This window comes from Oncorhynchus clarkii, chromosome 17 (genome assembly GCF_045791955.1).
Source record: "Oncorhynchus clarkii lewisi isolate Uvic-CL-2024 chromosome 17, UVic_Ocla_1.0, whole genome shotgun sequence".
NCBI lineage: Eukaryota > Metazoa > Chordata > Actinopteri > Salmoniformes > Salmonidae > Oncorhynchus > Oncorhynchus clarkii.
The window spans coordinates 72354787-72371279 of NC_092163.1; the positions used below are offsets into that span (position 1 = coordinate 72354787).

Below are 16493 nucleotides of genomic sequence, written 5' to 3' on the forward strand. Positions count from 1 at the left end.
ACATCATTCAAACAGTTTTAGAAACTTCAGAGTCTTTTCTATCCAAATGTACTAATTATATGCATATTCTAGCTTTTATGGCTGAGTAGCAGGCAGTTTACTCTGGGCACCTTATTCATCCAAGCTACTCAATACTGCCTCCCAGTCACCAAGAAGTTAACAAAGTCAGCCATTCTCTGGATTTATGGTGCTTTCAAGACAACTGGGAATTTAAAAAAAAACAAGGTCGAATCATGACCTACATGTACACATTACCACAATTACCTTGTCTTACATTGAATCTGTACCGGTACCCTCAGTATTTAGCCTCGCTATTGCTATTGTTATTTTACTGCTCCTGTTTAATTATTTGTAACTTTTATTTTCATTTTTTTTTAATTATCAATTTTTCACTTAAGAGGTTAAGAAGAAAAACGTGTTAAAACATTGTTGGTTAAGGGCTTGTAAGTAAGTATTTCACTGTAAGGTCTACCTACACCTGTTGTATTTGGCGCAAGTGAAAAATAACATTTGATTTGACTTCAGTGATCTTCAGGTTGGAGCTCTAGAAAGATGCCCGAGTTCCCGACTTGGATGACCGTTGACTTGGACCACACACCCACTCCATTGAATAGCAGGCAGGTGATTGCTTTGCAATGCTTAGAGTTAGCCACTGATTCCATCCAAACCACTCATTGTTGAATTTGTGCGATTTCTAACTTTTTGTGTAATGTTTATGTCCAACAGCCGATACGTTTTTATCTGTCATTTCTCTTCATAATATAGATTGAAAGGGATTTGCCAGTTGATTGTCGACTTGATTCATGATGACTGTTATTGCCAGTAGATTGTCGACTTGATTCATGATGACAGTTAGCTTGCTAGCTAATATTTTGAAAGTATGATGTTGACATGATCAGTCAAAACAAAGCTACGGGAGATATAAGGTGATTTTACATCATTTTACTGTATCTGTGGCCAATGACCTTGAGCCTTCTTGAATGGGCATTTCTAATGTAACTCAGGGGCAGCACCCAAGGGGCTTGAATTTTCGAGTTCCCCTGGTAGATTTTGAGGTGACGTATTGTCCCCATGAGTGACAGAACACTGAGCCAATCACGGCGCAACTAGAGAACACTACCAACCCCTAAGCTCTGTATTTTCCGCTGGCTGCCCCACCACCACAGAAAGCACTGAGCTAGGCTGAAACCTGCATTTTGGAGCTGCCTTACTTCAGAAAGCAAAAAATACATTATGTTTGTATGGGGTTTCATTAACTCAATTATTTATTTTTTATTTACTTTCCAAACTGATATGTGACATGAGACAGAGAGAGAGGAACAGAAACAAACAAACAGAATGCTCAACCAAAACATTTGAAGTACAATAAACGTCACTTAAATTAAACATGACAGCTTGTCTGCAAATTCCTTATACCATACCAAACTTTTACTGAAGGGAGTTTAGAATAATGTGTGTAATGCAGTGGCAACCTGTTTTGCATGTTATTTTGGCATTTATACGGTAGCTGTCACGCTGATATAAAGGAGTGGGAGACAGGTGCAGGAATACATGTTTTTTTATATACCCAAAACAAGCACATTTACAAAACACTGAGATGTACCCATACTAAAGAGCGAGGGTAAACCTCGTAGAACGACACAGGCCGAGACCTCGTCATGCACAAGACACGCAGCACAAAAGCTGAAACAACTCACACGACCAACAGACATGGGAACAATAACCGACAAGGACAAAGGGGAACAGAGGGCACAATTATAACATACTAATCAGGGGAAATGGGAACCAGGTGTGCGTAATCAGACAAGACAGACCAGGGTTGGTGGTAATGACCCAGTTCAGTGAAGCCTAGAAGGATGGTGATGTTGACCTCCGGAACTGGTGAACAGAATGAGCAGCAGTACCTGGGATCCATGACAGTAGCTTCCGGGTATGCTGGAATAAGGACCCGAGCTACAGCAATCGGCTGGATTTGTAGTACCTGTTCTGAATTGCGTGTTCATGTGAATGGGCGTATTGGAAGACACCATGTCAGTAGTGATGGGGTTGTGTATATGTATTATATATTGTGCTATATTGTATTATTGTAAACCGATTGCAACGGTTCAATGAAGATAATTCATGATATGCTTAGCTGAGTGGAAAGTGTACTCTTGTTTATGATTGCTTAATTAATTAATGAGTTTGTGCTGATGGGAGGGGCTTCCCCAAGGGGGCACCGTTTTAATTGAGCTGTTGATGAGGTAACACTGTTTAGCTGTCCCCATAATGTATACTTTTGTGGCAGCACTGTTTTCTTTCGGAATAATTTTGTAAATACACACCCTTGCAAGATTGCAAGATTCTGGCGCATAGGCACCAAATCTGTCTGGTAGTTAACCAACACTGGTGGATGAATGGTGGTGTATGTGCACGTGACAATAAAACTTAAACTTATAGATCTCTTTCTGTGTTTGCAAACATTGCCATACGATGCTCGCAAGTTGGTGGCAGAACACGGGGGAGTTGTCAGAACGCCGGCAAAAAAGGCCTCCATTTACATGTTTCTCATGAGTCCATTTCACACTTCTTTTGGATTATAATTGGATTTTAAGGCTCATACAGTAGGCATGTCCTGCTTAATATAATGTTTGTGTCATCATCGCAAATCAACTGCATTATACTTAAAAAAAACACTTAAACTTTGACCAGTAAAATATCTCTTTGGCTAGCTTTTGCTACAGCCTTTCTCAATGACCGTTAGTATTATAGCTAACAACTGCTGAATCCAAAATAGTTATTTTGCAAAGATCACAACCAAATATAATCTTAGTGACTGTTCAAGTAATAATCAAAACATAATTGTAAGTGTATGAGAACCCAAAGTTGTATTTTGTTAAGAAGTAATAAAAACGTAACTCTAGGTTATGTTGAATGGGTGCAGATGGTGATGGCTTTCTTACTGCTGCCAAGAGTCGCTCACTATCTGTGCATGACATCAAGTGTGTTGTGAAAAAGGGCCTGAAAGGTGGCAGATAGCCTAGCGGTTAGGACCGGTGGGCCAGTAAGTGAGAGGTCGCTGGTTTGAATCCCCGAGCTGACTAGGTGAAAAATCTGTTGAGGTGCCCTTGAGCAATGCACTTGACCTTTATTTAACCTGTAAGTCACTCTGGGTAAGAGGATCTGCTAAATGACAAATGTAACTTACTTAAATATAATTTGATTCAAATATGAACAGATTGATACATCTGTATAACGAATTGAAAGACAATTACACATAATATCACTCTTAATTACCAATATTATATGGATTCCCCATATTAATTCAATGAATAGGCTAAACTCATTTCTATATGCAAGATATGTAGCCTATGTAGATTTGTCTCTTCACTTTACTTATATATATATATATATATATATATATATATAAAGACGCTTTCGCAAAAGTTAGTGATATGTGTTTGTCTTGTCATGTTCATTTCATGCTTTGCAATGTTTTAACAACTAGAATAAATAGAAGGACACATTGCATGTGAGCACATAGAATTCTAAGAGTGTACCATTTTGACTAAAGAAAAAGGGCATCTGAGCCACCACACACACACACAACACCTATTTGAAGACTATGATAGGTCAATACATAAGTTTGTTTTGCCAGCTGCTGCCAATCAATCATCTGGGTGAACTCTTCACTCTGGAAAACAAACCAATGGTACATAATTAATATTCTACTACACATAGTATCACACACTAGGACTTCCATGATGTAGAACTGACGTACATAGATCAAAGACCCCCTCAAAGGTCAAGATATGCTACTTCATTATATCCTTTAGCCAAAGGATGATATTCACTAAACAGAAAATGAATAAGTGTTGTCTATGAGCCAATTAATGCACAGTATAGTCACGAAGACCCTCCACCTCAGACCTGGTGTTTAAAAATAATTACAGATTATTCCTGTCGCGAAAAAAAGCATTTTATTATGATGGGACTGTGAGATAGTACCTCTGACTGTGAGCTTGGTGGAGCACTCTGCCCTGCCCAAGGGACTGTCTGCAATGACACTGTAGTCACCACTGTCCTTGGGTCCGATCTTCAATATGAGCATTGTGCAGACCCCACACACGTTGGTGATAAGGTAGTTGGTGTTGGTGTTGAGGCTGACGTTGTTGTGGTACCATGTGACATGGGGTTTTGGATCCCCTCTTACAGCACAGCTCATGTAGCACTCGTAGCCTGGTGGAGCGGTGCGGATTTTCAATCGGAGTAAAAACGATGGTGGACACTGAAGGTCCAAGCCCTTTACGTCTGGCATGTCCAGTATGAACTTATCTGAGTTACAGGAGAAAAGAGAGAAAGATTACCTCGCAACTAATACTGTTTTGTATACAGGCAACATTTCAAACTTACAGTACTCTCTGTGATGTGGCCTATGCAAAAAAAACGACGGTTCAATGATCTTTCATTCAACAAATGCAAGGAGGCTAGTTGCTGTCGCCACAAACCTTTTATCCTTGTGGTTCTCCATGTAGGGGACACAGCAGGTTCTGAGAGGCCCATGTCATTCTTAGCAAACACTCTGAAGTTATACTCTCTGCCGGGTAGAATGTTGATAACTGTGAACTTATGGTTGAAGAGGCTGTCAGCGACCATCCTCCAGGTGCGCTTGACAGAGTCACGTTTGTACACAATGTAGTGCAGCCTGTCATCCTTCTTCTCATCTGGGGAGGGAGTCCAGGTCACAGTCACTGTTCCAGGAACATTCTGTTCCAACTCCACCGGGCCAGGAGGCTTGGGATCATCTGGAACCAGGTCAGAAAGACATGGTCATCTGTTTGAAAGCTAAACTTACATCCAGTAACTGCATTAATACAGGCATTAAAAACTTTCCTTACGATTCTGTTTCTCATCTACCGATGCCATAATATTATAGTTGAAATTATAAAAAACATATAGGCAAACTGATTAACATTCACCTGTGACTCTGATCTCGACGCTGAAGGTCTCCTGACCGACCATGTTCTTGACAATGATGGTAAAGATGCCCGTATCAGAGCGCTCTGACGTGGGGATCAGAAGCTGTGAACCTCTGTCAGAGTTGGTGATGGTGACACGTTTGGACACAGGCACGCAGTCCTTCAGCCAATAGATATCTGGCAAAGGAGAGGCCTGTGGACCATGTGAAACCATGTAAACACAGAGAACTTGGTGACACAAGCAGGATACTGCAGTAGTCATTACAATGAAAGCTTTTATCTTTTTACAGTCTATTTTGTCGGCTGAAAGCTGCGTTTGCTTCCCTTTACCTCAAAGTTTATGTTGAACCGTACAGTATTCCCCTTTCTCACAACCATGAAGCTCTTCATTTTTCCTGTAAATTTTGGCCTCACTTGCAGGGTAAAGAAAATGCAAGTATCGGTCAGATTACACTTTTTATTGATCATCAAATTACATTTCAGGGATACAGTCGACTTATATACAATATTCATTATAGAACATCACAATATTGATTTCAATTAGATGCTATTCCTTACCAGGAGGTGGCATGGCGATGATGTAATTATCAAAGCCTTGGGGCTCGCCCTCGCCTCCATCGTTTGTGGCGATCACTCTCACCCAGTACATTCCCATTGCCTTCAGGCCAATCACATTGAAGGAGGTGGAGATGATGGGGTTGATGTTACAGCGAGTCCACTCTGGGCTCTCATTTGGTCTGATCTCCACAAAGTAGCCTTTGGCCTCATCCTCCACCCCTTCCACCTCCTTTGGTTTAGTCCAAGCCAGAGAAAATGTGGTGTAACTGGAATCTGTTAGCTTTAGGTCTATGACTTTACCAGGGGGTTCTGGAATTACAGCAATGTGATACAGTAGTTATTATTTTAGTTGACATTTGCAATATTACGTTGGAACCAGCCTGATCACTGCGTTCACTATTCTATTTCAGGGTGAAGACAACGATCAGGCTGGTTCTGCCAGGCTATTGGTGGAATTGAAAGTTCTAATATTTCAAAAACATAAATGGTTTTGATGACCATGACTTACTCTTGGGATCTCTGGCAAAGACTATAACAGAGGGAGGACTGGGCTCGCCGACACCAGAGATGTTAATAGCTGACACTCGAAATTCATAAGCAGCTCCCTCAATAACATCTTTCAATGCAAACGTTGTGTCTGAGAGAAATTCAAAAAGTTCAGATTATCATTACAAAGTCTTCCACATAAAAGTAAAGTGTGATGAATCTCAGTTGCAAGTTACATATTTTTATGAAAGGTTGTTGTTGTACACTTCCAGGTAAATGAACACATTTGTAGATATATTTCCTTGAGCCATTGCCTATGGGGAGGCCACACCTTTGATAGGCCCGTCTAGGTTTGCAGGGCTCCAAAAGTTGCTTCCCTTCTTGCGTCTCTCAAGGTTGTAACCCCAAATTTCAGTTCCTCCAGTGTTGGTAGGGGTAGACCAAACCAGGTTGATGCAGTCCTTGAAGGCACTGACCACTTTGGGTGCCGAAGGGGGTCCTGGGTAACCTGAGAGAAAAACTTGTTATTCTGCTTTCCATTACCAGGCATATAGTGCCAAATCAAATCACAGTGGAGAATACTTCCTAGGAATGACAGAAGCTGTATGTAAAGTCGGTATAGCAAAAAATATGTGCTGTGTAGAATAAGAGAACGATCTATCTAGATGTAATGTCAGGCACAACACTTTCTTCATGTAAAAATACTGATTTGCTTAGTTTAGATAAAAATAATAGGACTTCACAAAAAAACAAAAACAAAACGCACATTGAATGTATAAACATTAGGAACACCTGCTCTTTCCATGATAAAGACTGACCAGGTGAATCCAAGTGAAAACAATTATACCTTATTAATGTCACCTGTTAAATCAACTTCAGTCAGTGTAGATGAAGGGGTGGAGACAGGTTAAAGAAAGATTTTTAAGCCTTTTTAAGACACAATTGAGACATGGATTGTGTATGTATTAAGATGGCACCGACGGAGAAGGGCAATATCTCACGCTTTCCAATCCAACTTTGCTATTTAGTGACTTGTATCATGTTTATCTTAAAAAAATTTTTTACAGAAAGTTCATACTATTATCATGTGAACGCCAAGCACTTCTGGACATGAGATCGACAGTTACTACCCTTGATTTTGACTTCAAATACGACTTTAATGCAGGAGACGAGGTGGAGCCCTGGTGTAATTGAGGCAAAGAGTAAACCAAATGTTGCTCCCCTCCATTTTATTGGCAAATGTCCATTCACTCGAGAATAAGATTTGTTCGAGATTTTCCTAACATAGAGACTTGAAAACCTGCAACATTATATGTCTTACTGAAATGTGGAGGATGATGACGCTATGCACGTAGTACTTTTTTCATAAATAACAACTGGTATGCTTCTTCAAGTGTGAAGAAAATGTCAAGCTTTTGCTCAACTGATATAGAATACCTCATGGTAAGCTGCAGACCCTTTTATCTACCAAGAGAGTTCTCATCCGTAATTATCACGGCTGTCTAAATTCCTTCACAAGTCAACACAACTCTGACACTCAACAAACTGTATGGGACAATAGACAAACAAGAGAATGCTCACCCAGAGGCACAATATCTGGTTGGTAGAGACTTTAACGCGGGGAGATTTAAAACCGCCATACCTCTCTTCTACCAACAAGTCTCCTTTAAAAAAAACATAGAGCTGAAGCAGGAAGTACCAGTGATGCGCTCAATACGGAAGTGGTCGGACGAAGCAGACGCAAGGTTACAAGACTGTTTTGCAAGTACAGACTGTGATATATTCTGGGATTCATCCGATAACATTAAGGCGTTTAACACAACAGTCCCCACAGTGACTATAAGAACATACCCCAATCAAAAACCACAGATTACAGGTAACATTCATGCTGGGCTAAAGGCTAGACCTACCGCTTACAATGAACGGGACAAGGACTAATACTAATACAATAAATCCCTTTACGACCTCCGATGAGACATCAAACATGCAAAAGGACAATATAGGAGTAAGGTGGAATCCTATTCCACCGGCTACAATGCTTGTCGTATGTGGCAGGGCTTGCAGACGATAACGGATTACAAAGGGAAACCCAGCGAGCTGCCCAGCGATGCAGAACTCACAAATGAGCTAAATACCTTTTATGCTCGCTTCAAGGAATAGAACATTGTGCCTTGTGGGAAAGCCCTTTCTGAATAACTGTGTGATCTCGCTCTCCATGGTTGATGTGAGCAAAACGTTTTTAAGGTTAACAATCACAAGGCCGCCAGACGGAATACCAGGGCGCGTTTTCAAAGCATGCGCAGACCAGCTGGCAGGTGTCTTCACAGACATTTTCAATCTCTCCTTGCCCACAATCTGTAATCCCAAAATATTTCAAGATAACCAACATTGTCCCTGTTCCCAAGAGCTCCAAGGTAACATGTCTAAATGACTATCACCCTGTAGCACTCACAACTGTAAATATGAAATGCTTTGAAGGGCTGGTCATGACACACATCACCACCATCATCCCAGACACCCTAGACCGACTCCAATCCGCATTCCGCCCCGACAGATCCACAGATGATGCAATCTCAATTGCACTTCACACTGCCCTCTTTCACCTGGAGAAGACGGAAAATAACTATGTAAAAATGCTCTTCATTGACTACAGCACTCAACACCATTGTCCACTCCAAGCTCATCACCAAGCTAGGGACCCTGGGACTGAACCCCTCCCTCTACAACTGGATTGTGGACTTCCTAACGGATCGGCCCCAGGTAGTGAGGGTAGGCAACATCACCTCCGCCATGCTGATCCTCAACATGGAAGCCCCTCAGGGGTGTGTGCTTAGTCCTGTACTCCCAGTTCACCCACGATTGCAAGGCCGCGTACGACTCTAACACCATCATCAAGTTTGCTGACGACACGACAGTGTTAGGCATGATCACCAACAGCGATGAGTCAGCCTACAGGGAGGAGGTCAGAGATGTAGCAGTGTGGTACAACCTCTCCCTCACCATCAGTAAGACCAAGGAGCTAATTATGGACTATAGGAGAAAGAGGGTAAAGCACATCCCCATCTACATCAACGGGGCTGTTGTGGAGCGGGGTCGAGAGCTTTAAATACCTTGGTGTCCACATCACTAAGGACTTAACATGGTCCACACACACCTGGATGCCTAGTCACTTTACCCTTCCTTCATGTACATACAGTGCCTTGCGAAAGTATTTGGCCCCCTTGAACTTTGCGACCTTTTGCCACATTTCAGGCTTCAAACATAAAGATATAAAACTGTAATTTTTTTGTGAAGAATCAACAACAAGTGGGACACAATCATGAAGTGGAACGACATTTATTGGATATTTCAAACTTTTTTAACAAATCAAAAACTGAAAAATTGGGCGTGCAAAATTATTCAGCCCCCTTAAGTTAATACTTTGTAGCGCCACCTTTTGCTGCGATTACAGCTGTAAGTCGCTTGGGGTATGTCTCTATCAGTTTTGCACATCGAGAGACTGACATTTTTTCCCATTCCTCCTTGCAAAACAGCTCGAGCTCAGTGAGGTTGGATGGAGAGCATTTGTGAACAGCAGTTTTCAGTTCTTTCCACAGATTCTCGATTGGATTCAGGTCTGGACTTTGACTTGGCCATTCTAACACCTGGATGTGTTTATTTTTGAACCATTCCATTGTAGATTTTGCTTTATGTTTTGGATCATTGTCTTGTTGGAAGACAAATCTCCGTCCCAGTCTCAGGTCTTTTGTAGACTCCATCAGGTTTTCTTCCAGAATGGTCCTGTATTTGGCTCCATCCATCTTCCCATCAATTTTAACCATCTTCCCTGTCCCTGCTGAAGAAAAGCAGGCCCAAACCGTGATGCTGCCACCACCATGTTTGACAGTGGGGATGGTGTGTTCAGCTGTGTTGCTTTTACGCCAAACATAACGTTTTGCATTGTTGCCAAAAAGTTCAATTTTGGTTTCATCTGACCAGAGCACCTTCTTCCACATGTTTGGTGTGTCTCCCAGGTGGCTTGTGGCAAACTTTAAACACCACTTTTTATGGATATCTTTAAGAAATGGCTTTCTTCTTGCCACTCTTCCATAAAGGCCAGATTTGTGCAATATACGACTGATTGTTGTCCTATGGACAGAGTCTCCCACCTCAGCTGTAGATCTCTGCAGTTCATCCAGAGTGATCATGGGCCTCTTGGCTGCATCTCTGATCAGTCTTCTCCTTGTATGAGCTGAAAGTTTAGAGGGACGGCCAGGTCTTGGTAGATTTGCAGTGGTCTGATACTCCTTCCATTTCAATATTATCGCTTGCACAGTGCTCCTTGGGATGTTTAAAGCTTGGGAAATCTTTTTGTATCCAAATCCGGCTTTAAACTTCTTCACAACAGTATCTCGGACCTGCCTGGTGTGTTCCTTGTTCTTCATGATGCTCTCTGCGCTTTTGACGGACCTCTGAGACTATCACAGTGCAGGTGCATTTATACGGAGACTTGATTACACACAGGTGGATTGTATTTATCCTCATTAGTCATTTAGGTCAACATTGGATCATTCAGAGATCCTCACTGAACTTCGGGAGAGAGTTTGCTGCACTGAAAGTAAAGGGGCTGAATAATTTTGCACGCCCAATTTTTCAGTTTTTGATTTGTTAAAAAAGTTTGAAATATCCAATAAATGTCGTTCCACTTCATGATTGTGTCCCACTTGTTGTTGATTCTTCACAAAAAATTACAGTTTTATATCTTTATGTTTGAAGCCTGAAATGTGGCAAAAGGTCGCAAAGTTCAAGGGGGCCGAATACTTTCGCAAGGCACTGTATCTACCTCAAATACCTCGTACCTCTGCACATTGATATGGTACTGGTACTCCCTGTATATAGCTTCATTTTAATGTATTTTGTTTTATTCCTCGTGTTAATTACTACTTTGTATTATTATTTTTTAAACTCTGCATCATTGGGAAAGGTTCGTAAGCAAATATTCCACTAAAGTCTACACCAGTTGTGTTCGGCACGTGATAAATACAATTTACATTTATTTATTTGCCAGGCACACCGATTAGAGTGTGTTAAGAACTGCACCACTGCTGTTTTTTTTCATGCTCAACAGTTTCCCGTGTGTAACCAAATCTGTAACTAGATAGTTCAGTCCTCCAAATAGTTATTGAGGGTGAATATGAGGCTTTCCAATCTATACATGTTTTGCAGCAATTAGACCTTGATTGCACAACTTTCTCTAATATTGATCACCTATATTTACATTTCCCAACAGACATAACGCGGATGGATGGATATAAATTCCTAGACAAAATGAAATGATAGCACATGCAGTATCCCAAAAGGGTGTTAGTTATCACAGGCCCACAGCATATGTAATAGGGTTCCTTTGTGCTTTTTGCGTCTCCAACATAGATATGACATTTCTGGGTGCAATACATGCATTCTGGCAGGAGTGTAGTAAGTCCTATGATTATCTTAAATTGCAGTAGTTCATGTCTTAGGTTGTAGGAGCAGGTATGAGCATTTTCACATATCTGTGACCAATGGTTCTCCTAATTTTCTTCCTAAAGATCTGTTTCACATTTTTTCCTTTTAGGTTCTGAACCATTAGGTAGAGTTTCAATCAACCCTTGATATAACTTGGCAATCAACTTCTTTGGCTAAGCAGATTCTTTCAGTATTTTTTTCTATGCTAGATTCCTTAGGTTCATCCAGATTCTGTTGAAGCGATTCAATATAATTTTGGATTGTCTGTTTCTTCTTCAACGCCTTGGAACCGAAGTAGTGAATATATTGTAAATCATAAGGTATTATATTTATGGCTTTGATACTCCTCCCTGCACAAGTATAGCCATCTGTCCATTGTTTAAGGGAAGGCAGTTGTGCAGTCCAGTAATACATATTCATATGAGGTAGTCCAAGACCACCAGCTTTATAGGGTAATTGTAAAACAGTCAATTTGACTCTTGAGATCTTTCCATTCCAAATAAAGTTGGAGAGCCGGCAGTTTATTTTATTTAAAAAGTTGGTTGGAATTGAAATGGGCAGGGTCTGGAATAAATACATCAACCTTGGTAATATATTCATTTAGATTATGTTGACCCTACTTAACATAGAGATGGGGACAGATCTCAATCTCTGAACATTAATAGATAGGTTTGAATTCAAGGGAGAGTAATTGATTTCATAGGCCTCCTCCAGATTGCATGGAATCAGTACACCAAGGTATTTCATGTATCTTTGTCCATTTCCACTTAAATTTACTTTCTAAGCTTGAGAAATGATGATTCACAATTCACTTTGAATCCTGATACAGCATTATGTATCCATCAATAGTAAAATAAATGACAGAGAATGTTCTGGTTCAGTTAAATAAAGTCAAATGTATTCTGCATACAATGAGATCGCTTGTTGATCTCCACCAATCTCTATGCCCCGGATTGAGCCATGAGTTGTACTTATGATTCTAGGGTTTATGTGGCTAAAGAAAATAGACACCAGGCATCCCTGTCTTGTCTTGATAACTGAATGATTGAGAGATCTGTTCTAAACTATATGGATTTTTAACAATACTTACACAATATGCCAGCCTGGATGTCCTCTGTCTCCAACGCATCACTGACTCCCTCCTCATTCTTGGCTCTGATGTGGTAACAGTATCTTTTCCCAGGCTTTACGTTAGTATCCCTGTATTTAAGGGGGTCATTTGGGAGCTCCCCTACATTTGTCCATGTCTTGCTTCCCCCCACCTGCTGGCGCTCCAAAATGTAGTGTTTGACTGGACAGCCACCGTCATCCTTTGGGGGTTTCCATTTGAATTCAATGGCGGTTAGAGAAGTTTCCACAATTTCCACAGGTCTTTGTGGAGGTGTGGGTTTGTCTGTTGGGAGAAAACTATGAAAATGAAAATGTGGCCTAACAACAGAATGAGATGTTAGTGATATTCGGCAGGGTAGCCTAGTGGTTAGAGCGTTGGACTAGTAACCGGAAGGTTGCGAGTTCAAACCCCCGAGCTGACAAGGTACAAATCTGTCGTTCTGCCCCTGAACAGGCAGTTAACCCACTGTTCCCAGGCCGTCATTGAAAATAAGAATTTGTTCTTAACTGACTTGCCTGGTTAAATAAAGGTAAAATAAAAAATAAAAAATAAAATATTCCACAAAAGTCTTCAAGTGAAAAGTATGTGATCATTGAGGCATTTTGTTAAATTTTTCTGCATCAGATTTGCCAGGAATCTAATTTCATATCCTGCTTCCTAACTCACCAAGAACAATCAGTCTGGATGTGGCTTCCAATGTACCATAGTCATTTTTGATATTGATTTTGACCTCTCCACAGTTCCTCCTTTGACAATCGGTAATACACAAGCCGGCTTTTATGTCAGTCTGTTCTATCTTGACATTGAGGCCTTCCAGGAGTTCCTCATCCTCCTTGATCCACTTGATCTTCATTGGGTCACCACCCGAAAAGGCCAATTTCCACTCAGCCGTTTCACATGCTCTCACAATGACCGGCTTAGAGAATTCTCTCAGAGAATCCATGTTGAATGTTGGCGGGTCTTAAATATGAAAGAAAAGAAAGTTCTCTAATCAAGGGAACAACAGCCTTACTGAAGCTTTTCATAACCCTGGATGTAACCCACATACTGTAACAGTCCATTCTTACTCTGCACAGTGAGTGATCCCTCAGATATACGACCATCAACCTCAAAGCGATAGACTCCTGAATCGTCGTTTTTACAGTTATCAATGACCAACTTGTGACAGGCTCCTTCTTTGATGATTTTCACCCTGTCATCAGGAGGTACCTGATTACAGAAAGATAATATATTTAAATATAATAGGAGAAAACAGACTCTTGTTTCTCAATCAGCAATAACAGAATTTTTGCTAATGGGTACTTTTTCACTTTGTTGACGGTTTTGACAGGGTGAATAAAGGTTTTATTTATACCATTATGAGGTGGAGGATTTCCTAGTCCAACATCAATACACCTTATCCAATTAATTAACTAATCATCAAGCTATTGTTCTGAATCAAATATTATCGGGCTGAAGCAAGAGGTTGCTGAATACTTTGTGTTATTGAAGAATTCTGCACTCACCTGAAATCCGTCTTTATACCAGATCCCCTTACAGTTTGGACTGCTCAGTTTGCAGGACAGCTCTGCTGGTGTGCAGATTTGAACTTGGACATCAGCCACTCCCAAAATGAATTGAACAGCTGGTTCTATAAATAAGTAAAGACACCCAAAATGGTCATGCTGTGTGTATATAAAGTCACTATTGTCGTTGTACAACATTATCTTAATGACTATGGATGAACAAGTTATAGAATATATATTTACTGTGTCTTATGAATGACAGAACAACAACATTTTACTTAAAATGTTACATACCAAGTTAGGTGATGAATTGTTATCCATGTCCATAACAGCAATCGTCACAGGGTGTGTGTGTGTGTGTGTGTGTGTGTGTGTGTGTGTGTGTGTGTTTGTGTGTGTGTGTGTGTTGGGGGGGGGGGGGGGGTAGAATGAAAGTAGAATGAACACAGATGTATAACAGGTGAATAAACATTTGTCTATGATAGTTTTACAATTTTATCAGACAAAAACAGAACACCGTCATAAAACAGACATAACATCAGAGGTCATGACATCTTGTGTCACTGACTGTCAGATGACAAGGCTGTGTCATTTCCCTCCTAATGGAAACAGTTTGGTGTAATGACATGTTGATATACTGTAACAGTCTGCCACTTACGCTGAACAGTGAGTGTGGCCTCTGATATACGACCATCGACCTCAAAGCGATAGACTGCTCCATCATCTTTTCGACAGCAATCAATGACAAGCTTGTGACAGGCTCCATCTGTGATGATTTTCACCCTGTCATCAGGAGTTACCTGGTCACAGAAGTAGGGATTGAAATAACAGACTGAAAGAGATTATTGTTTGTCGTTCATCTGTCATACAATCTTTCCTAATGGTTACTTTCATTTCCATGACTGAAATACACTGAACAACAATAAACGCAACATGCATTTTCAACTTCCAGGAATTGTGTACAGATCCTTGCGACATGGGTTTGTGCATTATCATGCTGAAACATGAGATGATGGTGGCAGATGAATGGCACGACAATGGGTCTCAAGATCTTGTCATGGTATATCTGTGCATTTAAATTGCCACTGATAAAATGCAATTGTATTCGTTTTCCGTAGCTTATGCCTGCCCATACAATAACCCCACTGACACTATGGGGCACTCTGTTCACAATGTTGACATCAGCAAAGCGCTACCCACACAACGCCATACACGCTGTCTGCCATCTGCCCGATACTGTTGAACTGGGATTCATCCTTGAAGTGCACACTTCTCCAGCATGACAGTTGCCATCGAAGGTAAGCATTTACGCACTGAAGTCAGGTACGACGCCGAACTGCAGTCAAGACCCTGCTTAGGATGACAAGCATGCAGATGAGCTTCCCTGAAATATTTTCTGACAGTTCTTAAATCGTGCAAACCTGCTGTCCGGGTGACTGGTCTCAGATGATCCCGCAGGTGAAGAAGCCGGAGGTTGAGGTCCTGGGCTGGCGTGGTTACACGTGGTCTGTGATTGTGAGGCAGGTTGGACGTACTGCCAGATTATCTAAAATGACCTTGGAGGCGGCTTATGATAGACAAATTAACATTCAATTCTCTGGCAACGGTTCTGGTGGACATTCCTGCAGTCAGGATGCCAATTGCACGCTCCATCAAAACTTGAGACATCTGTGGCATTGTGTTGTGTGACAAAACAACACATTTTAGAGTGGTCTTTTATTGTCCCCAGCACAAGGTGCATAATGATCATGATGTTTAATCAGCTTCTTGATATTTTAGACCTGTCAGGTGTATTGATTATCTTGGCAAAAGTGAAATGCTCACTAACAGGGGTCTAAACCAATTTGTGCACAACATTTGAGAGGAATACGTTTTTGTGTGTATGGAACATTTCTGGGATCTTTTATTTTAGCTCATGAAACATGGGACCAACACTTTACAGCTTGCGTTTTATATTCTTGTTCTGTGTAGTTGTGTTGATCCTGTCATGATTTCACTTAAACTCATTGAATGTTGATCGCCCCACCATCTGACAATAACTATTGTCTATATACAGTACGCTTAAAGAGGACGTATAAAGAGGATGTCACGGAAAAAAATAAATCCCGGTTGAAAACGGCCTATCGCCAATGTGGCATCGGTATTAGTCAAATACGTAAAATATAGTCCCGAAATTCACTAATAGCTTTAAAAATTATCACTTAAAAAGAAAAGTCAGTATTTTCAAAATTATAAAGTCTGAGATTAGGAGTACCTGTGAAGTCTCTGCTTTCCTTGTTATATTTGAAGGTTGGGTTTTGATTTCATGTAATGCCCACTAAAATGGTGTTTGTTCACAAATTTTCTCTCGGAGCGCACACAAGTCGCTGCAGCTGAAGGGCAGCGATAGAT

At 40.9% G+C, this 16493-nt stretch overlaps 1 protein-coding gene across 1 annotated transcript in view; it reads right to left on the reverse strand.

Annotated features, from left to right (window-relative positions):
• Nucleotides 1-3539: 3539 nt before the first annotated feature.
• The window catches only part of LOC139369920 (immunoglobulin-like and fibronectin type III domain-containing protein 1), a 34051-nt gene continuing 21097 nt past the window's right edge, over nucleotides 3540-16493 (reverse strand). The window contains exons 12-21 of the mRNA XM_071109203.1: nucleotides 14761-14902; nucleotides 13264-13557; nucleotides 6334-6510; nucleotides 6025-6153; nucleotides 5517-5825; nucleotides 5289-5371; nucleotides 4959-5151; nucleotides 4488-4784; nucleotides 3988-4314; nucleotides 3540-3673 (exon numbers count right to left, since the gene is read on the reverse strand). Coding sequence (XP_070965304.1) covers nucleotides 3669-3673; nucleotides 3988-4314; nucleotides 4488-4784; nucleotides 4959-5151; nucleotides 5289-5371; nucleotides 5517-5825; nucleotides 6025-6153; nucleotides 6334-6510; nucleotides 13264-13557; nucleotides 14761-14902 — 1956 coding nt within the window. The 3' untranslated portion in view covers nucleotides 3540-3668. The remainder of the gene's footprint in view (nucleotides 3674-3987; nucleotides 4315-4487; nucleotides 4785-4958; nucleotides 5152-5288; nucleotides 5372-5516; nucleotides 5826-6024; nucleotides 6154-6333; nucleotides 6511-13263; nucleotides 13558-14760; nucleotides 14903-16493) is intronic.